The sequence below is a fragment of the Channa argus genome, chromosome 16 (genome assembly GCF_033026475.1).
Source record: "Channa argus isolate prfri chromosome 16, Channa argus male v1.0, whole genome shotgun sequence".
Classification (NCBI taxonomy): domain Eukaryota; kingdom Metazoa; phylum Chordata; class Actinopteri; order Anabantiformes; family Channidae; genus Channa; species Channa argus.
Window position 1 is genome coordinate 6,602,182 of NC_090212.1, and position 17,270 is coordinate 6,619,451.

At 38.2% G+C, this 17,270-nt stretch overlaps 1 protein-coding gene across 1 annotated transcript; it reads right to left on the bottom strand.

Annotated features, from left to right (window-relative positions):
- Positions 1-2,912: 2,912 nt before the first annotated feature.
- On the bottom strand, positions 2,913-17,005 carry maco1b (macoilin 1b). Its single transcript, XM_067480939.1, has 11 exons — positions 16,564-17,005; positions 14,703-14,844; positions 12,868-12,994; positions 11,355-11,478; positions 9,939-10,117; positions 8,187-8,745; positions 7,401-7,559; positions 6,840-7,022; positions 6,582-6,702; positions 5,336-5,510; positions 2,913-5,223 (listed from the first exon to the last, which is right to left on the bottom strand). Exons 1-11 carry the CDS (start codon positions 16,641-16,643, stop codon positions 5,021-5,023), a joined length of 2,052 nt encoding a protein of 683 aa, XP_067337040.1. The 5' UTR covers positions 16,644-17,005; the 3' UTR covers positions 2,913-5,020.
- Between the last annotated feature and the right edge of the window lie 265 nt (positions 17,006-17,270).

The window sequence follows — 17,270 nt, forward strand, 5'->3', positions numbered from 1 at the left end:
CGGCGGCGACCGCGGCGGTTACAGTCCAGACGGGCGGTGGTGCTGCTGCGGATGCTGTCGTTCCCCTTTACTTACACACACTCACACACACACACACAGTACAGTTTTACACCCATCCAGTGTGTCTTTTGTGACAAATAATTTGGTAGTCATGTCATGGGCTGTGGTCAGAGTCCTCCTGTTTAATTCAGCTACATGGCTTCTTTTCTAAGCTGCTAAAAGCAGCGTCTGATCAGTGAAAATGTCAGTAATGTCAGGCAGAGGCAGCTGAAGGTTAATTCAGTTCTCTCACCTTTCCAGGTGGATACAAAGCACTATAAAGTAACTAATTTCCTATCATATTATATCTGATAGTAATTTTATATAATATAAAATTATAATGAGTGAGAAATAACATACGAGCACTCTTAAACAATTTTTTTACATATATAAATATTTGCTTCGTGTAGGAAGTTGAAAGTCACTTATTTAACCTAATATTCGCTGTGTTAATATTGCCCTTCAGTTTATGTTACATATATTGTTCACGTAAGAATATTTTAGAACAAGGGCATCCCCATTGTAACCTATTCTCCAAAATTCTGTCCAAGGTTAATAACAATAATATCCCATGGTGTAACAGCTCTAGAGATTCATATTCATTTCTTTTGCCTGTCAAATACATATTTAATGCTCCAAAGGACAAGCCACTGGCAGTTCTTATAGTGTTGAGATGACATGAAGAAACTTTTAGGTGATTATCCATAAAGTAAGATACTAAAAAAAATATTATTTGAATGCTGGTGCTGAAACTTTTGTGTTGTATTGTCTCCATCATCAAAACATTTTTAATGAGACCAAGCCCACATTTCCACATCAGGTTTCATTGAGTCTTCATCAACACCCACTTAACAAATCACTCAGAAGAATGGATTTCAAAACATCTTGCAGTACCAGTTTCCGTAAAAGATGAAAAGGTCAGACACAAGAGTTGAACAGGCACATGCATCCCCAAGGACATATTAGGCAACACCACCACTATCTCCAATCTGACAGTCAGTTGTTGCTGATAAACAATGGTTTTACTCTACATTTCTGGGAGAATTATTATGACATCAGTGAAGCACTGTAAAATAAATGCTCTCTCCACTCAGACAGGTGCATTCCTTTTAAACACAGTTTCTTTGTTGCCCACTACAGCCACGTGTCACTGAAAGGGGAGAGACAAAAGAGTGCACTCTGCTAGTAAATCTACCAGTTATTGTAGCATGCAATCTTGACTCTAAAAGCAGCAACAAAGGTAATAGTTACAGTGGGTGTGTTTGGGTAGAAAAATCAATGCATTTCTACTAGTTGTGAAGAGAAGAACTGGGATAAAGGGGAGCATATGAGCTGAATGCTCAATGTGCAGAGGATTCTTCACTCTAGGTGAGAATGAAAGACCAAATACAATGTGTATTTAAACATAAAGAAAACAAGTAATATGCAAACATCTATTCAACAGTGCTGCAAACTCACTAAATCTTTACTGATTATCTAAGAAAACAAATTCATTTTTAATCTGTTTTACTGTGTTTCTTGTTTTTCTTCAAGAGAAACATGGGAGGTGAACCTTGAATTTCTTAATTATGGCTTCTTCCCATAAAACAGCTGCATTTACTATAGATTGGTGAGTCCTAATGGCAATGCAAATGCAGCTGTGCTAAATGTTGAGAGCTAGAAAAAGAACTATTATAATCTTTTAATTCCACATGCTTGACTCTGCCAAACTGTTTGGTGCCAAACTGGAAGAGACAGAGCAATAATTTCAATAATTCTGAGGACTGAGTGCAGTAGGCACCAGTTAATACAAGAAAAATGAGTGCAGAGCTTTACTCACATTTGTCTGGTTGGTCAGGTTAATCAAGCATGTCTGGGGAAGCCTGGCATGTGACAGAATGCTGAGCAGAGAACTTCTTTCATGCATTGAAATTCAGTGTCCTTGGAAAAGGGATTCTTTATCTCCCCTTCCAAAATATCCCAAGTGCATTAAAAGAATTATCTCAGATCAAATTGTGTGACAGCCCATAATTTTCCTTCCTTTTATGGTTGATCAGATTGAAATCGCTGGCCCAGAGGTCAGCAGAGCCTAGAAACTTCCTGATGGTAATGAGGGCTGAATTTGAAATGCAGACAAAGACAGTGCTTAGAATAATTTGATAAAATACTCACTTTTGACTTTAACAAATAGTTCTTACTCATTAGCATTATTCAAAAAGTGCACACTTTAAACTTCATTTACGTACAAACCCGATTCTCCAGCATAATATCTGAGCACCACTGTTCACACTGTTTTGACTAGTTATGATTTGGGGTTGGCATGAACCATTTAAAATGCCAGTTAAGTTTCCTTTGGTTGCAGCTGAGCTGGGAGTTGAAAACCAGCGTGTGGACAGATCATCTCCAACCTGTATCACACAGATGGACAACGCCTCCTAGTGGCAAAAAAGCTTTTCTGCTAATTGTTACTTTTCATATTTTGTAAGTATTAACTATTTGTCAACCATTATTTACGCTTAAGGGGTTTTCAAACATTGTAGTTTAGTCACTTCTGTTAAGTTCAGGGCCTCATAAGAGGCACAGAAAAAAGCAAAACTAAGATCCAAGCTACACTGTATTTCTCATAATTTAAGTGTATATCCTGCTGTTCCTCTCCTGCCTCCTAAATTTCCTGTTTGTGGTTGTAATAGAGGCTTTCTGATACTTCATATTTTTAAGTCTCAAGCTAAAGCAAAAGGGACCCAGATAATAGCACTCAGAAAGTGAGTAAAATAAACGTGATGTGCTACAATCACAGACTGCTCCTATCAGCAAATTCACAGCCAAGGCTGACAAATTGTTTTGACATTTGTACACATATGTCAGAGTAACAGCAACAAACAAAAAGAAGTCAATTTGCAAGAAAAGAAACATGTTTATTCCTTGTAAACCTCACAGAGCGAGATAGCGCAGCCAAGGTCAGACCTGGGGAGAAACAGAGCAGTGACTGTGGGCAGAAGACAAAACAAAAAAACCCAAAAAACACTTCTTTGCTTTCAACAATCAAGTTGACCAAACAACTGACTAATTTCACAACGTTTTTTCCCCCTCAAGGAGCCAGTGAAATCAGATGAAAAAAAAACCTTCTCCATACACAGTAAATGTAACCCCCATGGCCATTTCAGATGATGATGAAACCACATCAGACTCAATTTTTCTACCTGCAAGAAAACAACAATACCAGAAACAGGCATAAGAAAGACTGCTTCAAAAACAGCCACTTGTCCAACAGCAAATACTGTAACATTCACATTAAGAAATTTGGCTTTCTACTCCCTTATTTTTAACTACAGTCTACTACAAACAGGTGACACGTTCTCTACCTGCTTAACATAAACTTTCATTAAATCATATTCAACTGGATATCTGACAAAACATGTCAGCAAATGTATTTGTAGTACATTCTTGAACATAGAGAAACAAGCATTTCTGGTCTTGGCACACAAACTGAAGTGGAAGTTTACTGTACATAAAATTATTCACTGCTTCATATTAAAGTTTGCTTTTATGTAGCTTTTTTGCATTACACAGTCCATCTTTACAGCTTTCCCTTTCAAAAAGCAGTTTTACACAGTGCAACTTTTAAATGGAAACCAAAGTGAAAAGAGGGTCCAGCAGCTAAACCAAGGGATTTAAAGCTGTAGAGATGAGAAATTATGAGGAGGGGCATGTGACAAGCCGGAGACCTCTGTGGAGTACACTTTTAAGTGGTTAACATCATGTCAACATGATTGGCAAATAGGTCAATGAAAATGTCAGATTTGGTGTTGTCCAATGTTTGTTAAATGCGACTCAAATAATAAGGGAAAAAGCTGCCTTTTAGTTAACGTGCCAGAGTAGGTTTCCCACAAGTGGGGCAATTTGTAGAGTCCAAAAAACAACAGTGTCTAAAGACAATTTAGTTTCATCTCACAGGGTTGGGGTCAAACATTGTTTTATCCTTTCCAGCTTAGCCAGATGCTTCCCAATTAAATTCAGGAGGAGAGCAGGGCTGTATTTTATCATCAAATTAATTTTCTATGTTCTTAACCCAAGGCACTGTGATAATAATAACTGATGAAGGGTCTGCATGGCACTGAGCTTTACAGTTGTGCAGACTTTTCTTACTGCCCTCCTTTACTGAAAAACTCTTAAATACAGCAAAGTAAACCAAATCTCTGTTCTCACTGATAGTCAAAATTTGGGGATGCGTGGGTTCACTTTATTTTAATTGAGAATCTTTGTTTTTTGCTTCACATCATCATGTTCTAATTTGATGTAATGAACACAGCCTTTTGAAATTAACACTTAAATCTTAAGGAGCGAACAAACAAGACCACTCAATACACTTTAAAAACTACTTACCACCAAACCCTAACGCAGCTGAGGGCAGTGCTAATTTGGTGTCTGACTGCAAATTAAAATAATGAATTAAACGCACAGGGCAAGAGTCTGTGCCAACTTTGGACTACGTTCCTCTACAGTTTGCACAGACATTGTCATACTATCTTTGGGGGGAACATATCTGTAAAAGATACTGATGTACAAGTATGTGATAATAAACAATTTTTTTCCAAATCTTAGCATGGAAAAAAAACTACCTAAAATTAAAGCAGCTACTCCCCAGGACCGAGAGCAGATAACTGGTTGCAGGTTTTTGCAGTTGTGGTGAGGAAGGGAGATCAACACCCTTGAGATGATGACACATACCCAATTCTGTGAGGTTTCAGTAGACACTTAAGAGGTGGAAAAAACTGGGACTTCCTAGTTGACGCAATGTCCATTTTAAGTTTTTTGTATTTTGTTTAACTACAACAAATACAGTCACACAATACAACATCCTTCTGACCTGGCAAGGAGAGAACAAAAACCCAAGAGAAAAACAATGTTGTCAGCCGCAGACATGCCAAGCAGTTTGGAAGGTGGTTGGCCTGAAGGAAAATAAAAATAAAGGGAGGATGGATGGAGGAAGTGCAAGATGAGTTCACTTTTTGAGCGGCTGATAAACAGAGGCATTGGGGTCTAGCCCGGAAGGGTTGGCGTCCATGAACTTGGAGGAGTAGTGGGGGGCCACAGGGGTCATGCTGCTGGTGTCGGCTGTATAGGAGATGCTGGGCATGACAGCCATAACTTCGGCTATTTTCTGCTTCAGGTCTTTGATCTCCTGGTCCTTCTGAAGAATCTGACCTGAAAACAAAAATCAACAGGTCAGTTTACTCTAAAGATAAATAATTTGCAGGCATTGTGTCAAATGAAGTGTCATGTGTTAATATATATTTTGTATGAGTGTCAGTCTGACCTTGTGCAATTTCCAGCTGTCTCTTGGCATCTCCCAGTGCAGAGAAGAGGTCTAGTTTGATTCTGGTCTCTGCACTCAGGCTGTTCTCGAGGTGCTGGGTCTTGTCCTGCATGGCTGACAGTGCTGACATCAGCACCTCTGTGTCTTTTTCATTCTCTTTATATTTATGAAGCTCCTGAAAAATTAAGAAGTGAAACAGTCAGGGTCAGGACCTAAGCAGTTGTGACTCAATACTGACATTTGCTTTTGGTAAATTTTTAGCTTGCTAGATGTAAGTGGCTTCCTTAAAAAATGTAAAGAGAAAGTCATCCAGGAGGAATAAGCCGTGAGCTATTTCTAAACCTAGAATGTAAATTCTAAAACAGCTGAAAGTATACACCTACAATCCACAATATAAACCACCTGTTGGTGGTGGAGAATAGCAAGCATTAGGGCTGAATGATATAGGAAGATTTTGAACTATGATTTTTTTTAAGCTATATTGCAGTTTAACATGCTTTTTTCCCCTGAAAAGCCTATTATTCAGTGCACACAAACTGCAAATGATAATACCCAACATTTCACAGATTATAAACTACTCTTTGATGGCCATGCACATCAAAAGCATACAATTCTCCCCATGCTGACCCCTAATCATTTTAGGTTACTACAGTAGAACAGTATTGTGACAGGGTATTAACTTTTAGGCAATAAATTGTTCCACAGTTGACCTGCTCCCCTTAAATTTAATTTTTTATTTGAAGCTTATTTATATAGTAAACAGAGTTCAACCCCCTATATCTGAATGCTGACTTCAGGAATGGAAGACCGTTTGGATTACATTTAGGTTTCAACAAATCGTGACTGTTTGAGACTGTTGAGTATTTTAGTAGTGAAGAGACATTTGAGAGAAAAAAAAAAAGAGTTATAAATATTGACAGTTTCATGTGTTCACTTGAGATACGGCATTGCACTAGCATGTTCTAGGAAACTGGCTTTGAAAGTTGCAGAAAATGCTCCATCATGAAAACCACATAAGTAATAAAACCACTAAATGGGTGAATGCATTGAGCAAGTTGCACAAGTTTCACAAGAAGCAAAACATTTCTATTAAATTACAATATTTAACCATTATCACAGAAATAACCATTGAGAACGACATAATAAAAGGAAGATTATGTTTTAATCAGAGCTTAATGGTGATGACTTTGGTAAACATTCAAATTCATTAATAAAAAAAAACCAAAACAACTCAAAAATACCTCACCTGCACTTTTAACTCAAGCTCTCTGATCTGGTCTTCCTTTAACTTGATATCCATTGTTAGTTTCTTACACTCTGTTTCTAATTCAGTGATTCGCCGCCGCAGTGTATCTGTGCACTCCCCTCTGTGAGTGGAAAAAACAAAGTTGAGGCAAAAAAGTAGCTAATTTATATTTATGTTTGTAAAAAATAACACGTTGAGAGAAACAAACAAACAATAAGTAATATGCTTATTAAAAACTAAATTTCGAGGTTCATCAACCTGGATGCTGCTGCCAATGCTACTGCTCTTGCTGCAGTTGCCTCCTCTAACTTCTTTCGCTTCTTTTCATCTGCAAGCTGTTTCTCAGCAGTGGCTCGAGCCTCCTGCTCTGCTTTGAGCCTCTTCTCCAATTGGCCCACTGCCTGTTTGTCTTTTTGCTTTGCTTGCACAGCATTATGGAGCCTGCAAGTGCACAGACACATACAATAGAACAGAGGATTTAATATAGAGGAATAATGGGGTAGTAGGATAAACGTATGTATTCATTACAATTTCTCATAGATAGCATTTGTCTAAGTAGCCTAACCAAAAGGTTGAGTAGCTATGATTTAAATTTTCTTCTTGAAATTTTCTTTTTTTAAAATGTAAGCCCAGACAGAGTGAAAAAGATTGATCAATGTCGAAGACTTCTCTATTAAATATAGGTCTTCAAGCCATTTAGCCGTAAGCGGTAAAGTGATTTTGTCTCTGCTACCCTAAATGCCCCAGACAATTAGAAACCTCCAAGAGATTTAAAGAGAATCATTGGTCTCCTATTCTGCAAACCTTAGCACAACTCACTTGTTCTGCAGCAGTTCATTCTCCTGGCGCAGTTGGCCCAGCTCGGTGCGTATGGAGCGCTCAGCGCTGCCCAGTGAGCCAATCTGGCTGCGCAGATCCTGCTCTACCTGTCGGCTGGCCTGCAGGTCTGCCTTCAGTTTCTTAACATCCTGCTCCAGTCTGTCCCGTGTGGGAAGTGAACAGGAGAAAGTTTAAATTCAACATAATTTTGTGAACATGAACTAAGAAAATTGCATACATATAGTTTTTACACCCTGAATGGAAGAAGAAACATTAGTAATAGATAAACTTTCGGCATAATTTCAAGTGTGAGTCTAACATTTATGATTAAAAACAAACAGACCTTTGTAGAATTACATTTACTGTCAGAGACAGTCACAAACAAAATCTGCAACAAAGATTTAAGCATTTTAAGCACACATCAATTTCTGATTACTTGTTTGCTTCAGACCAGCTTTTAAAATATCAACTCTAAAACACTAAGGCCATTTAAGTTTTTTTAATGAAGCATTAAAATAAATATATAATAAATATAATATATAACAATATTATATAATAATATTATAACAGCACCCAGCCAAAGAGATAAATATATGCCAAGGTAAAGCAAACCAATATGTATGTACTAGGTATTGCAAGTACATTATAGAGAGTGAATAATAAAAACTGATAAAATATGTCTGATTTACATTTAGCAGCTTTTGTCAGTATAGTCCATTTGTTACTGTAGTATAATCCCAGTGGGTGTGTGTCTAGATGAAAATGTTTGTCTAATCATGTGATTACCTAACAAGTGCCTCTGGTTTGCTCAGCTGGTTGTTGGGAATACAGTTGTCTGTGGGATCCCTATGGGAGCCACCTGATGTCCCCTTCCCCAGGGGTAACTTGTGCTTCTTCTCGTTCTTCCCCGTAGAAGAGGATGACGACGTAGAGGAGGGCACGCTGCCATTGGTAGCACTATGGCCGCGGGGTGAAGAGTTGAGAGCTGTGACATTGCTGCTAGCATTTTTGTAGTTTTTGGAGGAGGATGAGGATGAGGAGGAGCAGGACGAATTGTTGTCCTCTTTAAGTAACAGGTTCTCTGTGCTGCCCAGCTCTGTGGTCAGTCTCTTGCTGTTCATATGGTTCTCCATATACTCCATCTCCTGGAGTTTAGAGTCCACTGATGATGGCAGGATGTTGTTGCTGTTGTGCTGCTTTTTAGCTTCCCCACTGCCCCTTCCTTCTTTTCCTTTTTCTCTATACTCTAGCTCCGGCAGTGGTGCCGATGTCTTTTTATTGGCTGGGGCACCATTCTGTGACACTGGAGGTGTCTCTACTTCAGATATTCCTTTAGCTGCTGCTGCTGTATTAACAAAGAAGCAAGGAGATGCAAATGAAATACATTTAAAACTGTCTTGAGCCCACACGTTTAACAAAAAATTTATTTATTCTCACTTTTACAGTATACAGTATTTATTTACAGCATACACCTGAAACATAATTTAAAAGGAATCTCTGTGAGGACTGACGATACACACCGGTCAGGCATGACATTATGACAACCTGTGCAATTGTACAATCTATTAGACCTTATTTAAAATGAATGAGGTGGCCGAAAAATTAGAACCACCTCTTCTTATAATGCACTCAGGTACAACTCCACTACCCACTTTGACCTTTTTAATAAAGACATAGTAGAATAATCACCTTTCTGACAGTTTCAACCTGAAAACTGGGAAATTATAACCTTTTACAAAGTAGAATTCATGGCAGAGCCATTAAAGTGTACATGCAGCTGAAGCACTACTTGAAACACAACCAAAAAACTGTGTTGCATTTCAAGTGATTCAAGTGACAATTCGGTGAAGTTTTATTTGTAAGCTGTCAACAAATGTCCCTCTAACTGGAGAGGGACATCGCCAAATCATGGCCATAATGACCAGAGACTCCTGTGGCCATTATGCGCAAGGTGTGTTTGTTTAAAGAGCAAGCCAGGCACAACTGCAACCGCCAACTTTGGATAAATAGGAAAATGTTTTCCATGCTTCAAATGAAAGCAAGAATCATTTTGGCTGGTTGGAAAAAAATGGATTAAACCTAAAAATAACCTGACAGCCATTAAAAACACTACGTTTGGGTCTACACTGTCACCAACCATTAAATTATTAATTACATTGGGTGACTGATTTTAACAAACTTACAACAGTTGTCTGAATTTATCAGGCACAATAGTTGTTCTGCATGGCACTTCTTTTGTACAAGAGTAAATCACTTCTATTTTACTAACAGGCATTACTTTCTTTTTTTCTCTCCATCAACAGCCTTGACATTCCATTCATGCATCAGTGACTCAAGGTACCAAGCAATCTAACAGGACCATGAAGCAACAAGATGACACTATATGTACACTTATGGTAATCTCCATTTTTTGGTTTTTACATGTTAAATTACAATTGAATGTGATTCTTCATTATTAAGAGAGGTTTATGGCAGCCCTACATTTCTTGAACCAGGTGTATCAAATGTAAAGAGTATGCATGTGTGTTTCAAACTTACCTTCTTCTGCTTCTCGCTCTTGCCTCTGAAGCATCTGTTGCTCAGGAGGCAAAGCCTGCTGCAGGAGCTGCATGTAAAATTCGTTCTCTTTCTGTACCTCCTTCTGCTTCCGTAGACGCATCTTATAGCTTACGTAGCTCTTGAAGCCAAAACCCAGTGTGACCACTGGGTAGCCAATACTACAGAGAGAGGCACAAGATCATTCAAATGCTGTTTTGATCAACATTGGCAATAATAAAAATGCAGCAGTTTGTTGCTCTCCCAGCAATCTCATATTCATATTTAGTAATTTAATAATAAAAGAGCAACTTGTGAAAACAAACAATTTTTGGCATATCTGACACTGAAGGATACATTATAAACAACAGTTCAGCTGAACCAGAACATGTGAGTTATGTTCAACAAAACACACCCGCTGAAACCAGAGAACAGATCCCGCTTACTTCTTTATATTACTACTCAAGTGCTACTTTAGTACTACTTACTTCACATTTAATATCATAGGAAGGAGCACTTTACCTCCTCCTGATGTCTATGGGTATTTAGAAGTGGTTTTTGGTTAAATGCCTGAAATAATGTAATGTAATTACCCAAAGTCAAGCGATTTTCACATTTTATATCTATAGTAAAAATCATAAATACCCTGATAGTGCTTTTCTTTTTTCTTTTTTAAACACGTCTTAAAAATGATGGTTGCTAACAAGTAGATGAGACTACACATGTTGTCAGGAACATCAAATGTCAACATGCCCAGCAAAGACTCATCTACTTACTAATCCGCTTTTACAGCCAGTTTATTACTCAGGCTCAGCAGCTATGTCAGGTCACTATAAGAAGAAAGGGTTTTGTTGAAGAGTTCAGTGCTGAATCAAATTACAAAAGTTCAGTGGTGGTGTAGTTTGTTTATGGTCAACCAATGCTTTAGATAATTTATGTGTAATCTTAAATGCAAACAAGTTATAGAAGTTGTGTTCATCTGTGTAGATTATCTTGCTGAACAAAACAAACACCATCCCCCTATTGCCTGATTCAGTCTCTTCACGTTAAATGAGAAATAAAGTAAATATAAAATTTTCAAAAAACTAATGGCTATGATAAATATTTTCAGTGATAAAATTATGTGGAATTATGCATTTGATCTTGGCACAAATGCAAAATTCACAAAACATAAAATATTTAAAAGCATTTCTTTAAAATTTCCAGGATGTCAAACTTTAAATGATGTAAGGATTATGAAAATCTTCTCCAGTGTGTAATGTAAGGTGAGCCTTGCAAATTAACCTATTTCATAATTCAAATACAAATTCAATAACTTAACTCCTAGGCACCATGCTGACAAAACCTAGCATTTCTTGCAGTAAACAAGGTCAGTGTTCCACAGCTCCAGGTTAAAAAAACAAACGAACAGTGGCTCACCAGTGTGCAGCAAAAGGACGACACAGGTCCACGTGAAAGTTCTTCAAGTCTCTGAATCTGATCGCTGCCTCTATGTACACGAACAGTATCCAAAGAGAAACGGTGGGCAGACAAACCCCCCTCTCTGGGAATAAATAAATAAATAAATAAAAACACAACATTGAACAAAGACATAAGAACTGTGCATTTATTTTTCACTCTCAGTAGTCTGTCAGTGTTGTGTGTGACATTAGAAAGACATGATTGATACCCAAACCCCCCTCCAAACTAGGGTACACTGAAATCATTGAATTTCCCATTTTTAAAAAGAATTTCTGACAATACAGACAATGGGAGTGTCACTATCAAATTTGTCCATCTGCCGACCCCTGAGTCTATCCTAAGCTGCCATGGAAAGATTTATCTCATTGAATTTTTCTATTTTGCATCAGTGTCCACTCACACTGTATCAACTTGTGCACACAGGTACAATACATCATCTCCTTGGCTATAATAGCTTCAGAAACCTTTCCTAACAGACTATGCAGTTGTAGAGAGATATTAATACTTCTGAGACATCTCATTAGGCCTGAATAATATGAGGAAAATATGTGATGCGTGATAACATTGTTCATTATTGCGATGACAATGTGACTCGCAATAAATATTGATGAGGTACACATCTAACATACACTCAAAATAACTGACTAGGAGTTGTGCTTTGCACTATCACACTAGAAGACAGGAGAGAAAGAGAACGCACTGTGGCCAACTATTTTTCAGATCTGTTAATCTCACTAGTCAATAAAATGCTGATTCCTGTTCAGTCACTTGCACCGATGTAAAAAAATTTTTACTTTTGGGCTCTCTAATTTTAAGTTTCATATGCAGTTCTGATAGATTAAAATTCTGCATGTGTACAATTTCTTATTCTGCGCAAACCAGGCCCTCTTTGTGAAGTGTTTATTGCACATTTTTATGACATCATGATGATGATGATGATGATGAAAAAAGGATTCATCAGTCAGCACTGTAACCCATGACCAGGAATAATTCTAGCAAGTAAACTGCTCAAAAAAATTAGCACTTGGATTTCAATCTGACACTTCCAGTTTGGTCAACACAAGGATATATGGCTAAATCAACTCAACTAAGTCAACTAACCCGCAGTGGACAGGTCACATACCCACACTATGTAAGCTGACTGTGTGTAAACATAACACAAAGTTCATGAGTATTGCACAATACAGTTCACACCTGCTTTTTCCAGAAGCTAAAGTTCTAAGAATTAGTGGGACCAAAAAAGATAATTTAGCGTGATAGTCTATTAGATGAATTCACAAAACGGTTTATTTTTTCCTTTTCTTTTGTTTGTGAAACAGAACTAATGTCTACAAAATCACAGCCAGAAAGTTATCTTCTTTCCCGGATTTAAACCATGAGCCTTTCACAAAATACAAGTCAAGCTAATTGCTGACATGTGCCATGTTTAAACTGCCAAATTGTTAAGCCAATTAATAGAGGAGGGCTGTACCTGTGTGCCAAACATACTGCACCCACACGTAGGTACTGGCAGCGAAGAATAGCCATTGCACTGGGATGAAGAGGAGGCAAATAATGTCCGAGGTAAATGCCACACACACAAAGAATACTGAGAAGGCCTGTTGAGAACAAGAGAAGTGGTTATGATCAACAACAACATATGCAGAGAAAAGAGAAGTAGTTTGCATGTTCCTTTTAGCTCATACTTTGAACTTGTCAAAGTATAAAAAAGTGGTAATGATATCTTTCACATTAATAAACTTTTATTATTATAAAGAAAAACATGAATGGTTACATAGACATTATATTTTTGGTTTGTTCTCTCTGTGTCACTATGAGACGCAATGGATGTAACAGGCTCACTAATGGTCACAGTGAGCCTGAAAAAGCGACACCCAAACAAAAGGATTAGAAACTAGAAGTTAACCTATGGTTCTTTAGTGATAAAATTTGACTTTATACTCAACTCACACTTTTCCTCTATGTAATGAATAAGTCTTATACTGTGCTTCAATGCATAGAAGAAAGATTTTTAGAGAAGTGAGGTAACACATAAAAACACATATTTGAATCAAAGTTGGAATATCTTAAGCTCATTAAAGAGAAATAAACCCACATTAAATTGCTTATCTTGTGGCTGGAGCATTTAGACCGACGGTCCAGGGACAAGACAGGGTCAGAAGTGTAAAAAAAATCAATATAGTTCTTTTTACATGCATATGTAAAACAACTTTTAGTTGTAGCAAATAACTAAAATGACATAATTACATAAATACATGACATAAATACATTCCCATTTCAGCTTCTTTTTTATGTGCATCTATCTCTTTTACTAACTCTTTTAAAAGCTGTTTTAGCACCTTAAGACTGCATCCAGCATTTGCGTGTATGTAACTCTAGCACCAGAAGCAACATTTGTGTGCTTCTACTTTAAAGCCGGATGCGACATGTGAATGTTTGAGACAAGGTCATCATTTTATAGTGGGGGAAGGTGAAATGCAGTGTGGGAGATGTAATTTATTTACCTCTTTAGCCTCTTGGCCTCTGTGTACACCACTTAAAGTTTCTAAAATTGCTTTTGGGACAGTGACGATAGTTGACAACCACAGAGATGGACTGACAGTGATGACAGCAAAGAAATGAAAGATTTCATTTTAGAACTAGAGTATAATGTGGCTGCTGATCAACGTGCCAAGGATAAGTGAGTGGATGAGAGACATGGGCATGCATGGGCAGAAGGAGGAGGCAGAGTTTGTGAGATTCCAAGATGAATTGAAAACTGGGAATTAACACCCAGGTCTTAAGAGAGATAAGGACTGACCTGCCTTAAAAAGCAACACCATTACAGGCATTTTCAAAATGGTGAAACAAATGAAACCAGCCAGACTGCTTTCCCAAAGTCATGACAAGGGACAGGTTTTAAATAACCTAGCAGTAATAATAATAATAATGGTGAAATATAATGATAATGTCTGACAAAGATGCTGGATTACACTGTCCCTTACATTATTTCAGTGCCAATTTATATGCAAATATGCAAAACATGCACCTTTATATCTGCATGGGGGTAATTTATGTGAAACCTTCTGAGAGGCAGCTTTTACAACTTGCTTGACACACTAGTATACAAAACATGTAGTTAAGATTTGAAGTGTGTGCTTTGTCTACACCCTATGAGCCTCAGCGACCTACTATAAGCCATAACAACCATCTGTAGATAGGTTTGTAAAGACAATAGGTTTTTCTTTGGAGAACATTAACTCCAGCAAAAGTCACTTTTTCCACCTTTATGAGAGCATAAAAAAATATTAGACCATAGCCACTCACCAGCCCCTGGTATCTAAAGGAGTCGTACACACTCCGGATGAAGAGCCAGAACGGCCAGAGGTACTCAAACCGGAACTCCAGCACAAAGTCTGCCAGTAGCACCAGTGCCCACACCACAAGGAACTTCAGGTACAGAAAGGTACTAAAGGTGGAAAAAAAAAAAAAAAAAAAAAAAAAAAAAAAAAAACTGGGTGACACAAGAGTTTTTCCAACACATATACACTTCAAGGACCTATTTTTTCCAATGGCAATGTAAGTCATGTTTTTCCCTGTCTTTTCAGGGTGCTCACAGCAAGGTCCATTTCAGATCTATAAGCAAATCAATATTTAAACATATAACAAAACTCTTCAACTATTTTTTAGGGAAATTAAGTCTGATAAATTGGAAAAAGGTTCATGTTGTTGAATGGATTTGCAATGTAATTTGTGTTAGCATACCAATCTTTAGACACTGCACTCAATATATGGCAAACCAATATTAAATAAACAGATCAGATCTTTTCTTTGTGTGCGTGGTAAATCAATTGAGATATATTTCTAGAACTGCTGTTTCCCTGTTAAAATTTTTGATATGTGATGTCACTTTAAACTCTAGGTAATGACACCAGTTTATAAAATTCACAAGGGTTGTGGAGATAAGAGACAAAACGCTGTATTTTGTTGCTTGTTCTTTCCTAGTGTCACTATCATTTAGTAAAATGAATGGAGGGGATCTCAGTTGACATTTTTATGGATGCAACATGGAGCCCCACAGAATGCCACAGCATGGGGTGTTGTTTGATCTCAGCATGAGCCTTTTTTGACGACTGGCACCTGTTTAATAATTCAAGCACCACCCCACACCTCCAGGTCTATTTGCAACATGTGTGGCTACTGGCTTTTAATGTTTGGTTTTTCAGATACTAATGGTACTCACATAAAGGTCGGACCTGTCAGGGGGACAATCAAGTAATTTTAAATGGGAAATGGATGCTTATAAAGCGCTTTTATCAAAAGCACTTTACAATGCTTCTCATTCATCCATTCATATTCATACATTCATACACACACCTGACCCACTGGGAGCAACTTAGGGTTTAATATCTTACCCAAGGATACTTTGACACTAACCAGGAGGTTCTGGGAATCCAACCACTGACCCTGTGGTCCGTGGACGATTTTCCTTACTAACTAGGCTACAGCCGCCCCAGAAACTGTTCCCAAACGTCATTAAGAAGTAAGACTTGGACAAGTCGTCCAAGCTGAGTAATGCAACATAAGCTCGTCAGATGTCAAACTAAAGGGACCGCAGTCCTATCAACTCACGTTTGCGGTAGATGTTAACATATGTTTCTCTAATATGATATACATAAGATACATGTGGTGAACCTGGAAGTCAGCAAAACTCCTGTGGTCTTAGCTAGCATAAGTTACATTAGCTAAGAGGAAAGAGACCTACGCTAATTTTGACACGGCAAGCACATGACAACTAGGGTGGGCAAGTCTTTAGAATTCGTGATTGTTAGTATCCACACTCCACTACAACCCATTTCAGACAGCAGCGTCACTGTAAAAGAAATTTTGTGACATGGTTTAAAACAGGCTCTGTTGGGGCCTAGCGCTACAGCTAAGCTAGCTTCAAAGCTTACGTTACCTGCTAACGGGCAACGAAAACATACCGCTAGCATATAACGCTACTATGCTGTACAAGCAGCTAACTAGCTATGTTGACAAGCTAACGCTGGCAGTTCCTTGATATTAATTATAACATTGGGAAGTTTCACTTTCTGCGGCTATCATGCTGTAAGCATCTTTTATTCAGTGCCCACCCCCCAAATTTTAGTCGTGAGGAGAACCCTCCGCCAGGCTCCATATAAGTTACCTGCCGTATATACCCTCGGTGATTCGGTTCCGTTTTAACGGCCGTCGGAGTTTGCTGCAGTCCGCATTGCGCCGCTTCATCCTCCTCCCCTTGGCTTTGGCCTTCGAATAACAACTGTAATCTTATCCAGTTTTCTTGTGTATACGGACAACGATAATAAATGAAGTGCCTGTAGTATATGTCGATGTTATTATTTTTCCTCACTGGAAACAAAGAAATAAATAAAGGACTCTGTTCGGGAACCTCCTCCTTTTCTTTTAGCGCAGGCTCAATAAGCTCATCCGCGCTGTATGTTACGTACGTCCAGTTATCAGACGGCTGGTATATCCAATCAATCTATCCGCCGATGCTTCCCCCTTTGACGGATAAGGAGATGAGCCATTGACGTTGCACCGTAGCCGGTCGTTAAGTTCACCTCCGGCAAAGGCAACGGTAAAGAGAGAGGACGTGAGGGCCGCTGTACGCGAAGCGTCTCGCCAATAAACCAATCAGATTTTTTGTGGACAAATCGGGCAGCAATTATTGACCAATCCCCTGATCAAAAAGGCGGGTTTCACCTTTGAGTTTTTGCTTTATTATGAGCAAAATACTTTTTTGTTTTGTGCCAGATTTAAAACCACTCATTGCAACATACGGGGTCTATTTATATCTGGCTCTTTGACTGTGTGTTCAGTTATAGTTGCTTTTTGACTTTATCCTTGGAACTT

Excerpts from the sequence above, each read along its gene's own strand:
- maco1b (XM_067480939.1), bottom strand. The coding sequence starts at position 16,643 with ATGAAGCGGCGCAATGCGGACTGCAGCAAACTCCGACGGCCGTTAAAA. Across the intron at positions 14,845-16,563 it reads ACCGAGGGTATATACGGCAG|TACCTTTCTGTACCTGAAGT; the intron begins GTAACTTATATG and ends TTCCACCTTTAG. Across the intron at positions 7,023-7,400 it reads AATGAACTGCTGCAGAACAA|GCTCCATAATGCTGTGCAAG; the intron begins GTGAGTTGTGCT and ends GTGCACTTGCAG.